At 46.3% G+C, this 12,156-nt stretch overlaps 1 protein-coding gene across 1 annotated transcript; it reads left to right on the forward strand.

The window, feature by feature from the left end:
• Window positions 1-6,848: 6,848 nt before the first annotated feature.
• On the forward strand, window positions 6,849-10,772 carry LOC142584808 (uncharacterized). Its single transcript, XM_075695082.1, has 7 exons — window positions 6,849-7,055; window positions 8,459-8,588; window positions 9,340-9,399; window positions 9,459-9,527; window positions 9,590-9,694; window positions 9,775-9,863; window positions 10,710-10,772. Exons 2-6 carry the CDS (start codon window positions 8,468-8,470, stop codon window positions 9,840-9,842), a joined length of 423 nt encoding a protein of 140 aa, XP_075551197.1. The 5' UTR covers window positions 6,849-7,055; window positions 8,459-8,467; the 3' UTR covers window positions 9,843-9,863; window positions 10,710-10,772.
• Window positions 10,773-12,156: the final 1,384 nt, after the last annotated feature.

A 12,156-nucleotide genomic window follows, 5' to 3' on the forward strand; every position in this document is an offset into this window, starting at 1 on the left:
CCCTCAAGAGAAAAGTATATAATAGCTGTGTCTTACCAGTAATCACCTACGGGGCCGAAACCTGGAGGCCTACGAAAAGGCTTCTACTCAAATTGAGGACGACGCAACGAGCTATGGAAAGAAGAATGATAGGTGTAACGTTAAGGGATAAGAAAAGAGCAGATTGGGTGAGGAAACAAACGCGAGTTAATGACATCTTAGTTGGAATCAAGAAAAAAAAAGAAATGGGCATGGGCAGGACATGTAATGAGGAGAGAAGATAACCGATGGTCATTAAGGGTTACGAACTGGAACCCAAGGGAAGGGAAGCGTAGCAGGGGGCGGCGGAAAGTTAGGTGGGCGGATGAGATTAAGAAGCTTGCAGGCATGACATGGCCACAATTAGTACATGACCGGGGTTGTTGGAGAAGTATGGGAGAGGCCTTTGCCCTGCAGTGGGCGTAACCAGGCTGATGATGATGAAGATGTGTTCTGATGGTGGCGAGGTTTGAAATCTAGGAAAGTAGTTTACCTCATCATTTATTGCCCTGTAGTCAGCCTTATCCTATAGTTTTATTTGTTGACACGTTCTTTTATTCACGAGAAATAATGATTGTGGCGTCACTTCCATTATGGTCTTTGATTTCTCGAAGGAAGGAAATCGAAGTTAACGTCTCCGGGTGGATAGTTAAAATGATAGTTATAGTTATAGTGATAGTTAGTTAAATGTTTTCTGATGTGTCTGCTACGCATGTTGGTTTAGGTATTATTTTTGGATGAATAAAGTTAAGACCCAGGTTGATAAATTCGCGAAGCTCCTGAGGCAGCAAAATATGAGGTAGATGGTGCCAGTTAATATAGGAGTAGTTAGTCACAAAAATATATCGCGCGTTCTGATACTTCGCTGTTGTTTGTAACAAAACATTGTTCAGCTTGCAGTGGAAGTCGAGACTATCATAGTGTGGTCGGTAGCAGGTACCAGTCAGTATTGGTATAGGCGCAATGCGGCATAAGAATCACAATATCTAAAGTTCCGATGAGATAATTACAGGATGAATGGTTCTTCCTTATCAACTGCAATTAAAACACCTTCCCTGCCACAACCGCCACGGTCAGTGCGCAAGAGGTAAAAATTTGGCAAATCGCATAAAACTTCCGAACACTTATGTTAACGTTGAGCCACGTTTCAGCTAGTGCGAGTATGCTAGTGCCAGAAAATGATGCAAGGTTAGATGTTAGCTCTCCTTTCCGAGGAAGCTGCGTGTGTTTGTGAAAATTACCGAAAGACGAAGTTCCATGTCATCAGCCAAACGCACTCTCTGTTTAGCGGTAGACTGAAGTTTCTCAAGCTCTGTCTTAATTTCGGGCAGAGCCTGGAAATGTTCTTAAATATTGGTGATGCGTGTGTTAAGGTAAAATATTGCCCTGTCTCCAGAAAACATGCTTGGCTTGATTTCCTGCAATTCGTGAATTAGTGTTGTCTGGCCAGATGACATCTTTTTCCATTCATCCAGAGTATTATCGAACTTGTCAGATTCAGGGGTTGTTTTGATGTCACGAGCGAGCAGTAACGAAGTTGTACACTGTGAGAGAATTCGGTAGCAGCAGCAATAAAACATGAAAGGCTCCCCAGCTGTATCAGGAAATTATTACAGGTTTTTTAGCAAAAAAGCTATGCGCTTGACCAACCGGCATGGTGAAGAAAGCCGGATTTGGTCCTTGTGCCATGGCACAGGCGCCGAGCCAACAGATCGCGGAAGGTGATTGCTGGTCGCTTCTAGGAAGCTGGCTGAGTGACGTTGTCGATACCACTTCTGAATCCGTGTCAGCGATCCAGCAGATCGAGCGCGCTGAGTAGGCAGAGGCATTGGCGGCACTGTAGAAAGTAGATGCAAGTCGGCGGCGTTCCAAGGAATCTGGACTAGAGCTCAGGGAGTGGCCATTGTCTGGAGGGTGTCGAGGAACACGGCCAGCAGAAGGCAGGGAACGGCATCTTGATGATGAAGAAAGTCGAATTCATCACCTATGCAGCGGCAATGGAGCCGACAAGAGACGTAGCGTCTCATCGATAGCGTCTCAAATCTTTAGCTCTCACTAGTGAGTATTGAGAGAACATTTCCTTACCACTTGAGAGAGCGGGCCTACAGTGGATATACAGCAACACAAAACTAGATTGCTCGGGTGGCCTTTCGCAGAATACAAAAAGTTACAATGATGTTTCAATTTCAGAACGCCGGTTACGCGCAAGCGTAGGGACGGCTCGAAAATACACAGCGAGCACCGCGGCGTCAAAGCAGAAACGGAAAGGGCACGAACGCGGCGATTCTATTCTCCAGCTCCATGCGCCTTCCCCCTCCGCCGCTTCCTTTCCTCGCAACGAGAAACATTATTTCGCAGGCTTCACGGATGGGGCATCTACGCTTGCGCGAAAAAAAGTTGGCAGACGCACTACACACGGCTTACGGGTGGGAATGCAGAAGCGATATAGTCCCTTTGACAACATTTCTTTGTCCGGGTGTTTCTTGTCCGCGCAAGCTCTCGCCGGCGTTTGCAATGCTTCTCGCTGAGGCAAAACCAATTATGCAAAGGGCCTCGACGAGCTCGTTTGCCCACGAGGAGGGAACATTTCTTCATTGGAAGGACCGCGCAGCGGCATTCAATCTGAGATAATGCTTTGTATTTTAAACACTTTTCGCATGGCGCCACCTCCTGCCCAATGGCTGCGCCATCATGTGCGGAACGACGAACCCCCTAAGTGACACGTTTAGGCAGCCAGATGACTGTGACGTGACGACTGCAATGACGCACGGACTAGGCACATCTCTAGTTAACGTGAACCGTGGTGCCGCTGTGGAGTCGGGAAAGCATGGTCATCTCCCCACACGTAGGCACGGTCTTCATTATCACCAAAATCAAAATTTACTGAATTTGCTTTTCAAATGCATTCATTCAATTGCGTAAAGGAACCTCCCTAAGAAACGACCTCAAAGCGAGGATTTTTGGTGCGTTTCACTGCTTGTTGGTAAGGCCGCGGACTAAGGCAGATTTTGACGTTAATAGGCATATATTGCTTTCGCCTGAATAATCCACTGTGTGCCCTAATATGATTTCCTTCTATAGCCAAAAAGCACAAATGAGGCCGCGTTTGGCGCTTGCTAAGGGACTATGGCATTGATACATCCCGACCTTCTCATATTTGGTTAGCTTTTTGGCACGCACTCCGTAACTAAATTATTTGCCTTTGAAGCTAGTGCAAGTCATATAGAATGACCAGGAACCTCTGGGTTGCCGTAATATGGACGTATTCTCGGACAATTACTTTCGGCGATATAATCTGACGCACAATTTCCTGCTCCGAAAAGAAATCCCGCCAACTTGCGAAAAATGCCATGAACCTCTTACAGTCATACACATCCTAGTAACGTGTCCACACATCGAGACACAGAGACCGAGGTTTTTACACAGCATGTATATCTACGTACTCCATTACACACTGCCCTATTAGTAGCAGATGGCCCCGTAGTGCCATTTAGTAACGTGTTCGACATTTAAGACAAATCTGGTTATTTACACCAACTATAATGTAATGCAGGTTTACCTGCTTTAACGTTATGTTTCCTTTTGTCTTGTGACTAGCCCAGCATGGCCATAGTAGCCTTTGTGCCCTTACACCCATACTATCCAACCAACTAAACTGTCGGCGATATTACAACCTTCGAGTGACGCTGTGCTCTGCCATCTAATAGGCATTCGGCGCGGGATGAGCTTGGACTGATGTCGCCTTTATGAGGCGGGGCCGCGAGTGTGATGGCATTGTGAGGTCGAGGCCGGCTTGAGCAGGCGTTGCCGCCACCTATGTTGATTTAATTAGTTCCGTCGTTTTCTTTCTGTTTTGCGTTGCCTAATTACCACGTGAAAACTAATCCGATCAAATATGTTGCGTTTTTGGGTGCACCAACCATTCTCAAACATGCCTGCAGCTGCTTAGGCCTTTTACTTCAATCGTCGTTATTCATCGCGGACTCACCAGATAGGAGGAAAGACGGGATACGCGCCTTCTGTAGGTAACAGAGCGTACTGTGATTAGAAATGTAAACCGCGATACTCGAAGGGCATGCTAGCCGGCGCTTTTTGCACCCACTGTAAATCCTGGGGACACCGAACTTATGCATTGTGGTATGCAATAAAAACGAGTACATTTGTGACGCATTGTGACTTAATTTGGTTCCCCGCAGATCACACAAAGCTCACATGTCGCGCAAAAATAAAGAAAAAAACCGTGGCATCCGGGCGCTCCGAGTTTGCGTTTCAATAGCTCTGACGCTGCTTTGCTATGATCTTGTAGTTCTGACATTAATAAGAGAGCCGTTCATGTGGAAGAGCTTCGTGTTCCGTGAGATTCAGCTGTGTTCACCTACGCATCTGTAAAGGCTCCGAAGCTTGCGCTACGAAGCCGAACACTCAACTGTGTAGTTGCAGTTCTGCCGTCTTATCAGTGCATCAGTCTTCCTTTTAAGGTATATTCTCTTTCGCCGTGCTTTCGAGCTGTAGTGTCCGGTACATGAATGTTTGCTGTGCATCGATGGTGAATGCAAACGCAGTTGCGTGTTCCAACTTGGCGCCGACGACCGCTGTCATCCCTCTAAGCTGTGTGAAATGGCTCATGACTGAAAACTGGGCTAGTTTCGAAGACATTAAGAATTATGAAACAAAGATTAGAATAGTTACAGCCAGCAGCGAAAGAGAACTTACCAACTCACGTTCGATTGGCGAAGCAGCTCAAGAAACAAAAGAGGGAGACGTACTTCTCACTTCTTCGTCCATAACTTTAGTGCAGTGCTGTTCGGCGCCCGTTCCTTCGTTGACCCTCGGTTTTACCGAGCAAACGAGCACAGGGAAGGATACAAGAGCCAACGCGAAGCACAGCAGGGTGTGAAAGACGGTGATTGCGGAGAGTGTGCAAGGAGGAGAGTGCAACGGAACCATGAGGCAGAAAGCGGAGGAGGATGGTATGGCGAAAGCGTGAGAAAAAAAGCGTGGTGGCGCGGAAGAGGGGCTCGGCAGCGACGACTGCTATGAGATGGCTCTAAAATAGCGCGCTATCGTCTGCTTACCGATGACATGCAGAGAGTGCGTCCACCAGGACCATATATGAAATCAAAGCGCTGCTTGAGCGGAAGTCCGTATGCGGCGGCTGCTGTAAATCGCGCCTAAGACTCACCCACGCGTTGCCTCTCGCAATCCCCCGACTAGCGATTAGTCTTGCTAGGCTTTGCTCCATTTGTATTTTCCCGCTAGAGATAGATTGTCCGCGCCAGCGAATATACTGCGAAATGAAAACACGCATGTACTTCGCATTAGGGAGTACCGTAATAATCGGTGAATCTTTTGCCCCAAAAGAACGGTACAACCAGGACCGAACCAGAAGGCAGTTCAATGACTCGCAGTGGCTTCGTCGCATTCTACTACGAGGAAATCACTGCGCAATGAGCGCCGACTGCAACTGCAACCCCGAAGGTGGTGTTGCAGTTTAACACAGCGTCCTAAAGCGTTAGCTGCGACGAGGTGAGAATGGGACAAACTCATAGCTCCCACTCGTCACGCAAGGAAGAAAATAATTAATTCTAGTGGCTGAAAAGAAGCTACAGCGGACACAACTGCACCAGCTCGTGCTATGTGGGACGTCACGTATACCTGCCATTGGTGGCATAAGTGTAAAGCAGTTGGACGCCTTTACAACGGAGTGTTTGGGGCCCCTGGAATCCTTTGTTATGCCGGTCACTTGAATGTAAAGGTGACGCAGCACACAACTCACACAAGAACAGGGACAGAGATATTCCTTCGTTTTATAAGTCATCCTGCTCTAGAAACGTTCTTTATAGATGTGCTAGACTGTAGTTGTCGTAGGCATGAGTAATGCATGCGTACGGTTTGAACATCGCGTTGCTATGCCGGCGGCATCAGCGGTTCGAATCAAGCATCTATGCGATGGTACGGGATATGAATTCTACCGATAACCCCTTCTAATAATAAAGTTGACACTCACTCACTCTACCGATATTGGAGCCAAATAATAGACGCGCAATCCTACTTGTTTTCGCTCATACCCATGCATCCACTCTGGTAACATTTGTAGTCTTCTGACAAATACTTTGTTATGGTGTGATTATCGAGGATATCGGAACAGTCTTTTTGAACAGCTTCGGTAGCAGCGAAAGCTCCTTTATATCTCCTACGCAAAGGCTGTAAGGATCACAAATGCGATGTTCAAACTCACATTTAGTAATAACGCGCTTTTTCAGAGCCAAGAAAAATCAACGTAGACGCCGACATATATATGCAAGAAAAATCGCTTTACGTGAATGTCACCGTGTAGGTGTGATGTGGTACTCGCAGTGACCCAAGTTGACAACAAAAAAGGCTTACTGAAGAGCGGCAGATGCTCGTTTGTCCCTGGGGCACATACCCTTTTGCATCGTGGCTACATAACCAGTGAAATGTATGTTGTACATTTTGATACGTCGTGGGCGAATTCTTTTGTGCCCTTTTCCTATATCCCTGATTAGACGCGTGACAGTGTAACCGTGCAGATCGAAATAACACGTGCAATATAAATGCTAGTGCTCCATGTCTGAGCTTGCCGCTTTGAGCTCTCTTCGCGAGGTGCATTTGGATCACAATTTGCATTATTCTGCTATATATTACGTGATACCGTGAACTTGAGCTGACACTCCGAGAAATCTGGCCCCAGGAACTACGTCACGGCTACGTAACGAACTAATGCTCTCATCAAACGCCAGGGGACGCAGGCGCAAAAAAAGAAAATTTTGTAATGAATTCTGCTCAATCGCTTTACAAAATAATAATTATACACCCAAATTTGGCGTGTTTCTTATACATAAAAACAGAATTTATCGAAGACACCTTCCGTGCTTTTTGTTCTTCATTCGTACTGCCATCAACACCAATCACCATTCGTCCATCGAGCAGAAATCAACGACACCAGCGGCGTGCCAGCGGGAACGTCTAACGTGTCGTGAGCGTCGGCTGCGGCGGTGTTCTTGTGCGTGAGAAAGGTGAGTCATGTTTTTAAGCGAAGCTTGGAGTAATTGACTTGTGAGCGCGACGAGGTTCGCTAAAAAAAGCAGTTTGCGGCTCTATATGAGGCGGCTAGACGCGAACAATGCGAAAAGCATGCCCCCTCAAGAAACGCGTAGCAAGAGGGCTGTACTAGCTGTACTTTCTTGCTATCCCCACCGAGAACGGCATAATCTTTGTTGGTTGCGTTCCGTGAAAATAATCAAACGACGCGAAGCTGCCATTAACTTGCACCGGCTCACGGCTGTGCACTGCGCTGCGACTCGCAGCTTGTCAGACGCCATCGAGACGCTGCGTCTCGGTTTGCGAGGGTAAACCGTTCTTAGCGCCGTTTGCGATAACCGCGGTATCGGCGTTTCATTTCGGCGAATAGTTCGTGTTCAAAAACGCTCAAGGTCAATATCGGGAATTGCGCATTTCAGGAAAATTCCGGTTCCGAGAAAATTGAATTCCTAACCCGCGCTTATATGAACGCGTGACGGTTGACGGTGCATTCGTTGGCTCGTCCTAGAGGCTGACGAACGCTGGAAAGAAAATAATAGACGCCACGCCGATTCAGACTGAAAAACGGCGTACCGGGGATGGCGCTACCTAATTAAAGAAAAGCAGGACGTTAGGCACGCTGTAGCCAAGCTTTGATTGCTCGTTTCCCGTATAGAGTAAGGGCTCCTGAATATTTTAGTAATATTGCTTGAAAACAATCGCATGTGACATAAACAGCGAGCGTAGCTTATTGAGTTCTGTACTGCAGTGAGCTGTGTATCTACGGCGCACGGACGGACGGTGGTGTATACGTCCGTGCGGATTGTTTATACAGAAAAGTAACGATGGGGAAAATTTCCCAATGCCTACTGCATGTACTTATTGCGGCGGCCGTGTTCGGAAGTACTGCGCATTCATGTAACTTTCAGTTCCTTATCATTTTTTCGTGGCGGAATACATTGCACAACGTATTGTCGCGTAGGCGTGGCGTGGCGTACATTTGAACAAAGGCCTCATATTCGGACGTTTTGGAATGATCTTTACCACGCTTATGTGCACTGCTATTTTGCCTCCCAATGTACTCCCTATACTGAGTACGTACAGGGGTGTTCAAAAGTTCACAGGCCGCGATGCCATGAGATTACATATGATCTACAGGGGTGTTCAAAAGTTCACAAGTCGCGATGCCATGTGATTACATAGGATGACGGCCTGGGAACTTTTGGACACCTCTGTATGTGGTCTTAACATGTATTCTTGTATGTCTGACTTTTATGGTTCAGAGTTCCGAACGTGTCGGTGGTTTCATATTGTGCATCGGTTCGCTATTCATTCAAACATATTACTTCTACATATGTTTTTGGCAATTAACGAAGCGTGCACTTATTGACATTTTCAGAGCGTGCTGATGCCATGCCGTCCGGCAGTCCAAGTTACGGCAGCTACTGCTGTGTGTCGTGGTGCTTCAACAACGGCAAATCGCATAAGAAGCCAGGAACGAGATTCTTCCGCATACCACGGGACGGCAGGTGCGCTAAAGCTCCTGTATGGTTTGCATGTCTTCACGCTGACTGTTTGTGCTTACTCAGTAAGGGGCACAATAAAAAAAAATCACTATTCAAGTAGTTCTGCTTTCCGCTGATAGTTCATTGCCAATGAAGGATGACAGCATGGATGCAGTACACTGGAAGAGACGATCTTCTGAGTAAGCCGGGCAGCGTATTGTACGCAACCTACAGAGTTTGCAGCGACCATTTCACTGCTGAAAGTTTCATAGACCCTGGGCATACAAGGCTTACGAAAATGGCTGTGCCGAGTGTGCACCGAGTGCAAGTTGCACCTAGTAAGTAGTTGATAAAAACTCGATTCTATGCAATAGCAGCAGTGGCGACAAATAATTTCGAAGGTGTTTGTAGCTGGTGGACGAACCTCGCTGTAGGAGCAGTATCTCTTCGAAACTCCTAAATTCTCTGAATTGTGGGCTATTACCTTCTTTGCAGCTAGACATTTGCCATTTTTAACGCTGTTGGCCTGTCTAACTTGTTTTGAAAGACCTGTAAGGTCTATTGCACGTTTACTTGGTCTGCGTGTACTTGTATATATACCTCACACCAATGTAACGTTGCGCTATTGATAATTCCACAGATCATAATTGCTTGCTTCTCAGTTGGTTGCTTCTCTACTCTTTTTTTCACCTGCCAAGCAATACGCTTGGAAGTGCTGTTTAATTTTTCCTATGCTACAAGCTTTGCAACTTGTACCAACTACACATATATGCAGGTTCTTTGAGCGTCGCTTCTACTAGTGACTGCCACATGACTGCAGAAGCTGCACTACAAGGTGAGGATGAGGTTCAGTTTCTTTTTTAAACATGTTACTGACGAATCGTTGGTGTTTAGTTTCTTCAGGATCTGCGGAAGAGGCTTCGAACAGCGACCCCCACACATTGAGGTGCCCTGATGAGCAGGGTGAGTTCAGCGCTGAGGTTTCTTTTTTTGCGCGAAATTGACTGCTTACCAAACCTCTGCAGTTGGCAACTCCCTTGTAGCTGGCAATGGGGCATCTGCTGATCTCGGCCTGCTGGAGGAAACCTTGACCAATCGTTCAGTTGTGACAGAAGGAACTTCTGTGATCGGTGAGTTTGATGTTGATTTCTGCGACAGATTGTATTGATACAGAGATTTCCCCAGGCACCTTGCAACTTTCTTCCCACAGCAGTGTCCGAGGCGCTGAACAAGCTTCACAGGACACCTCACAAGATGTGTTTGCCAACAGCTCCATGAATGAGTGCCCTACTGCAAATGGTAACTATGCCTTTATTGTAGCTGTTTTTCACGTGATACTTTATGTTTAGAACATTCTAAGCAAACTATCCTCAAAAGGACACTGTGTGTGCAACAACAAATTGTTAGAGTGAGCTCTCAATGATGCTTTTAATTTTTTGGTGTCATTCTGTAACAACAGGAACGATGGAACATTTTTTTTTCTAATTGTTGTTGCGTGACTCCACAAGAAAGAGAATATGTGTGCCGCAATTTAGTGGTTACTTACGGAATAAGAGCTTGGAAATTCAAAGAAAAAATTCATCGTTTAATCGACCACCAAATTGCCACCGCCAGCTGAGGGAAGCTTACGCACACCTGCATTCGCATCGTTATGAAATTATCGCACATGGCTCTCCGAGTGTACATCTGACACAGTCTGTAAGCACACAGCACGGTTGTGTCTACTGATCCTTCCAAATGAAGCGCTCGTCCGTGCCTCTTCTTGAGTCGTCTGTTTGGCGCTTTAGTACATCAGTAACATGCACCAACTAGCCCAACAAAAACTTCTGCTGGAAGCAGAATGGAAGTGCATTAGGAACCTGCAACATAAATGGGCTCCCTTGGAAGCAGTGCAGACTATTAGGGACCCATTAAATCATTCTTTGTATTGCCTGCATAGATTGAAATTAGGATGGGTATAATTTAGGCTTCTATTTTCCCATGAGTACATGATAAATCTCGGTTTATGAAGTTTTGTGGAATGGTGTGTTGGGGGGGGGGGGGAAGTTGGGCATCTTGGTATCTTGGGTTTGAAAAATCGAGGAAAATGCTTGTGCGGAATTATGTGCTGTTCGCTTTTACATTGATTTCTCTTGTTCATTGCAGATCTTTCCTGCGTGCCAACGACAAGTTGTGCATCAAAAATGTACAAGCAAACCATCAAACGTCACAAGCCAAAGTAGCAGCACAGCGGAAAACTATCAAAAGACTGCTGAGACAGCCTCACAAATCACCGTCATCGACTACAAAGGCTCTTGGCATTATCCGACCATACGTCAGCGAGGAGGTTCTTAAACTTCTTTCGACACATGTTCGCTTGAGGCCAAAAGGCAAGGGCAAGCGGTTTCCCGTTTGGTTGAAGAAAATCGCTCTTCACCTAAACTTCCGTGGCCCGCGAGCACACCGATTCCTGGCTCCATATTTTTCTTTGCCCTCCCGGCGTTCATTAAGAAGGTCGCTATCCAATGTAAAGATGACTCCAGGCACAATTCCTGGAATCATTTCTTCCATTGCAACAAATACTCAAGCTTGGAATGAACGTGACCGAGTGTGTGCTCTAAATTTTGGCGAGATAGCACTGAAAACAAATTTGCATTATGATGTTGCACGGGACGTTGTCCATGGTTTCACAGACGATGGCGCTCACCGCACTTCAAACATTGCTGACCGAGCAATGGTTGTTCTCCTTGCTGGTGTTTCGAAGAAGTGGCTTCAACCGGTTGCTTTTACTATAGGGCACACATCAACACCATCATCTGTTATGCATAACCTGCTGTTGTCGCTCATTGTGGAGCTTAGAAGCATTCATATTACAGTGAAAGCAGTAATATGTGACCAGGGTAGTTCTAATGTCAGTCTCGCTAACCAACTAAGAGTGACTGCCCCAAAGCCTTTTTTTGAAGTTGATGGTGAGCGGGTATATTTCATCTTTGATGTACCACATTTAATTAAAACAACACGCAATAATGTCGAAGCGAACAAGTTGTACATAGGGGATGAAATTGTTGACTGGTCACACATTGTAAGCCTTTACCAATCTTCGCATGAGTTGCGGTTGCGACTGGCTCCAAAGATGACTGAACGGCACGTTCATCAGAAACCTTTTGCCAATATGAAGGTCAGCAGAGCAACGCAGGTCCTCAGTGCATCGGTATCCATTGCTATCACGGCGTTGGTGTACGCAAACGTGCTGCCTGCCTCAGCCATCGCTACAGCACAATTTTGTGATCGTATGGACAGGATTTTCGATTCCCTGAACAGCTCGAGTAAAAAAAAAAACTTCGCAAAAGCTCCGGCATGCAATCATGAAAGAGAATCCAGAACTGATTGACTTCCTTCAAGGCCAGCTTCCCTGGATTGCATCATGGAAGTTTGATGGCAGACGTCAACCACAAACCATTGTTGGTTGGCAGATTACAATTCAGGCCATTTGTCAACTGTGGGACGATTTCTCCAAAAATTACAATTTTCAATACCTTCTAACACGCCGACTTCAACAGGATCCCCTGGGGAACATATTCAGCCACATTAGGCAAAAACACGGTTGCAACAC

The sequence above is a fragment of the Dermacentor variabilis genome, chromosome 6 (assembly GCF_050947875.1).
Source record: "Dermacentor variabilis isolate Ectoservices chromosome 6, ASM5094787v1, whole genome shotgun sequence".
In the NCBI taxonomy this organism is placed as follows: Eukaryota; Metazoa; Arthropoda; class Arachnida; order Ixodida; family Ixodidae; genus Dermacentor; species Dermacentor variabilis.

Excerpts from the sequence above, each read along its gene's own strand:
- LOC142584808 (XM_075695082.1), top strand. The coding sequence starts at position 8,468 with ATGCCATGCCGTCCGGCAGTCCAAGTTACGGCAGCTACTGCTGTGTGT. Across the intron at positions 8,589-9,339 it reads CGCATACCACGGGACGGCAG|GTTCTTTGAGCGTCGCTTCT; the intron begins GTGCGCTAAAGC and ends ACATATATGCAG. Across the intron at positions 9,400-9,458 it reads TGCAGAAGCTGCACTACAAG|TTTCTTCAGGATCTGCGGAA; the intron begins GTGAGGATGAGG and ends GTTGGTGTTTAG.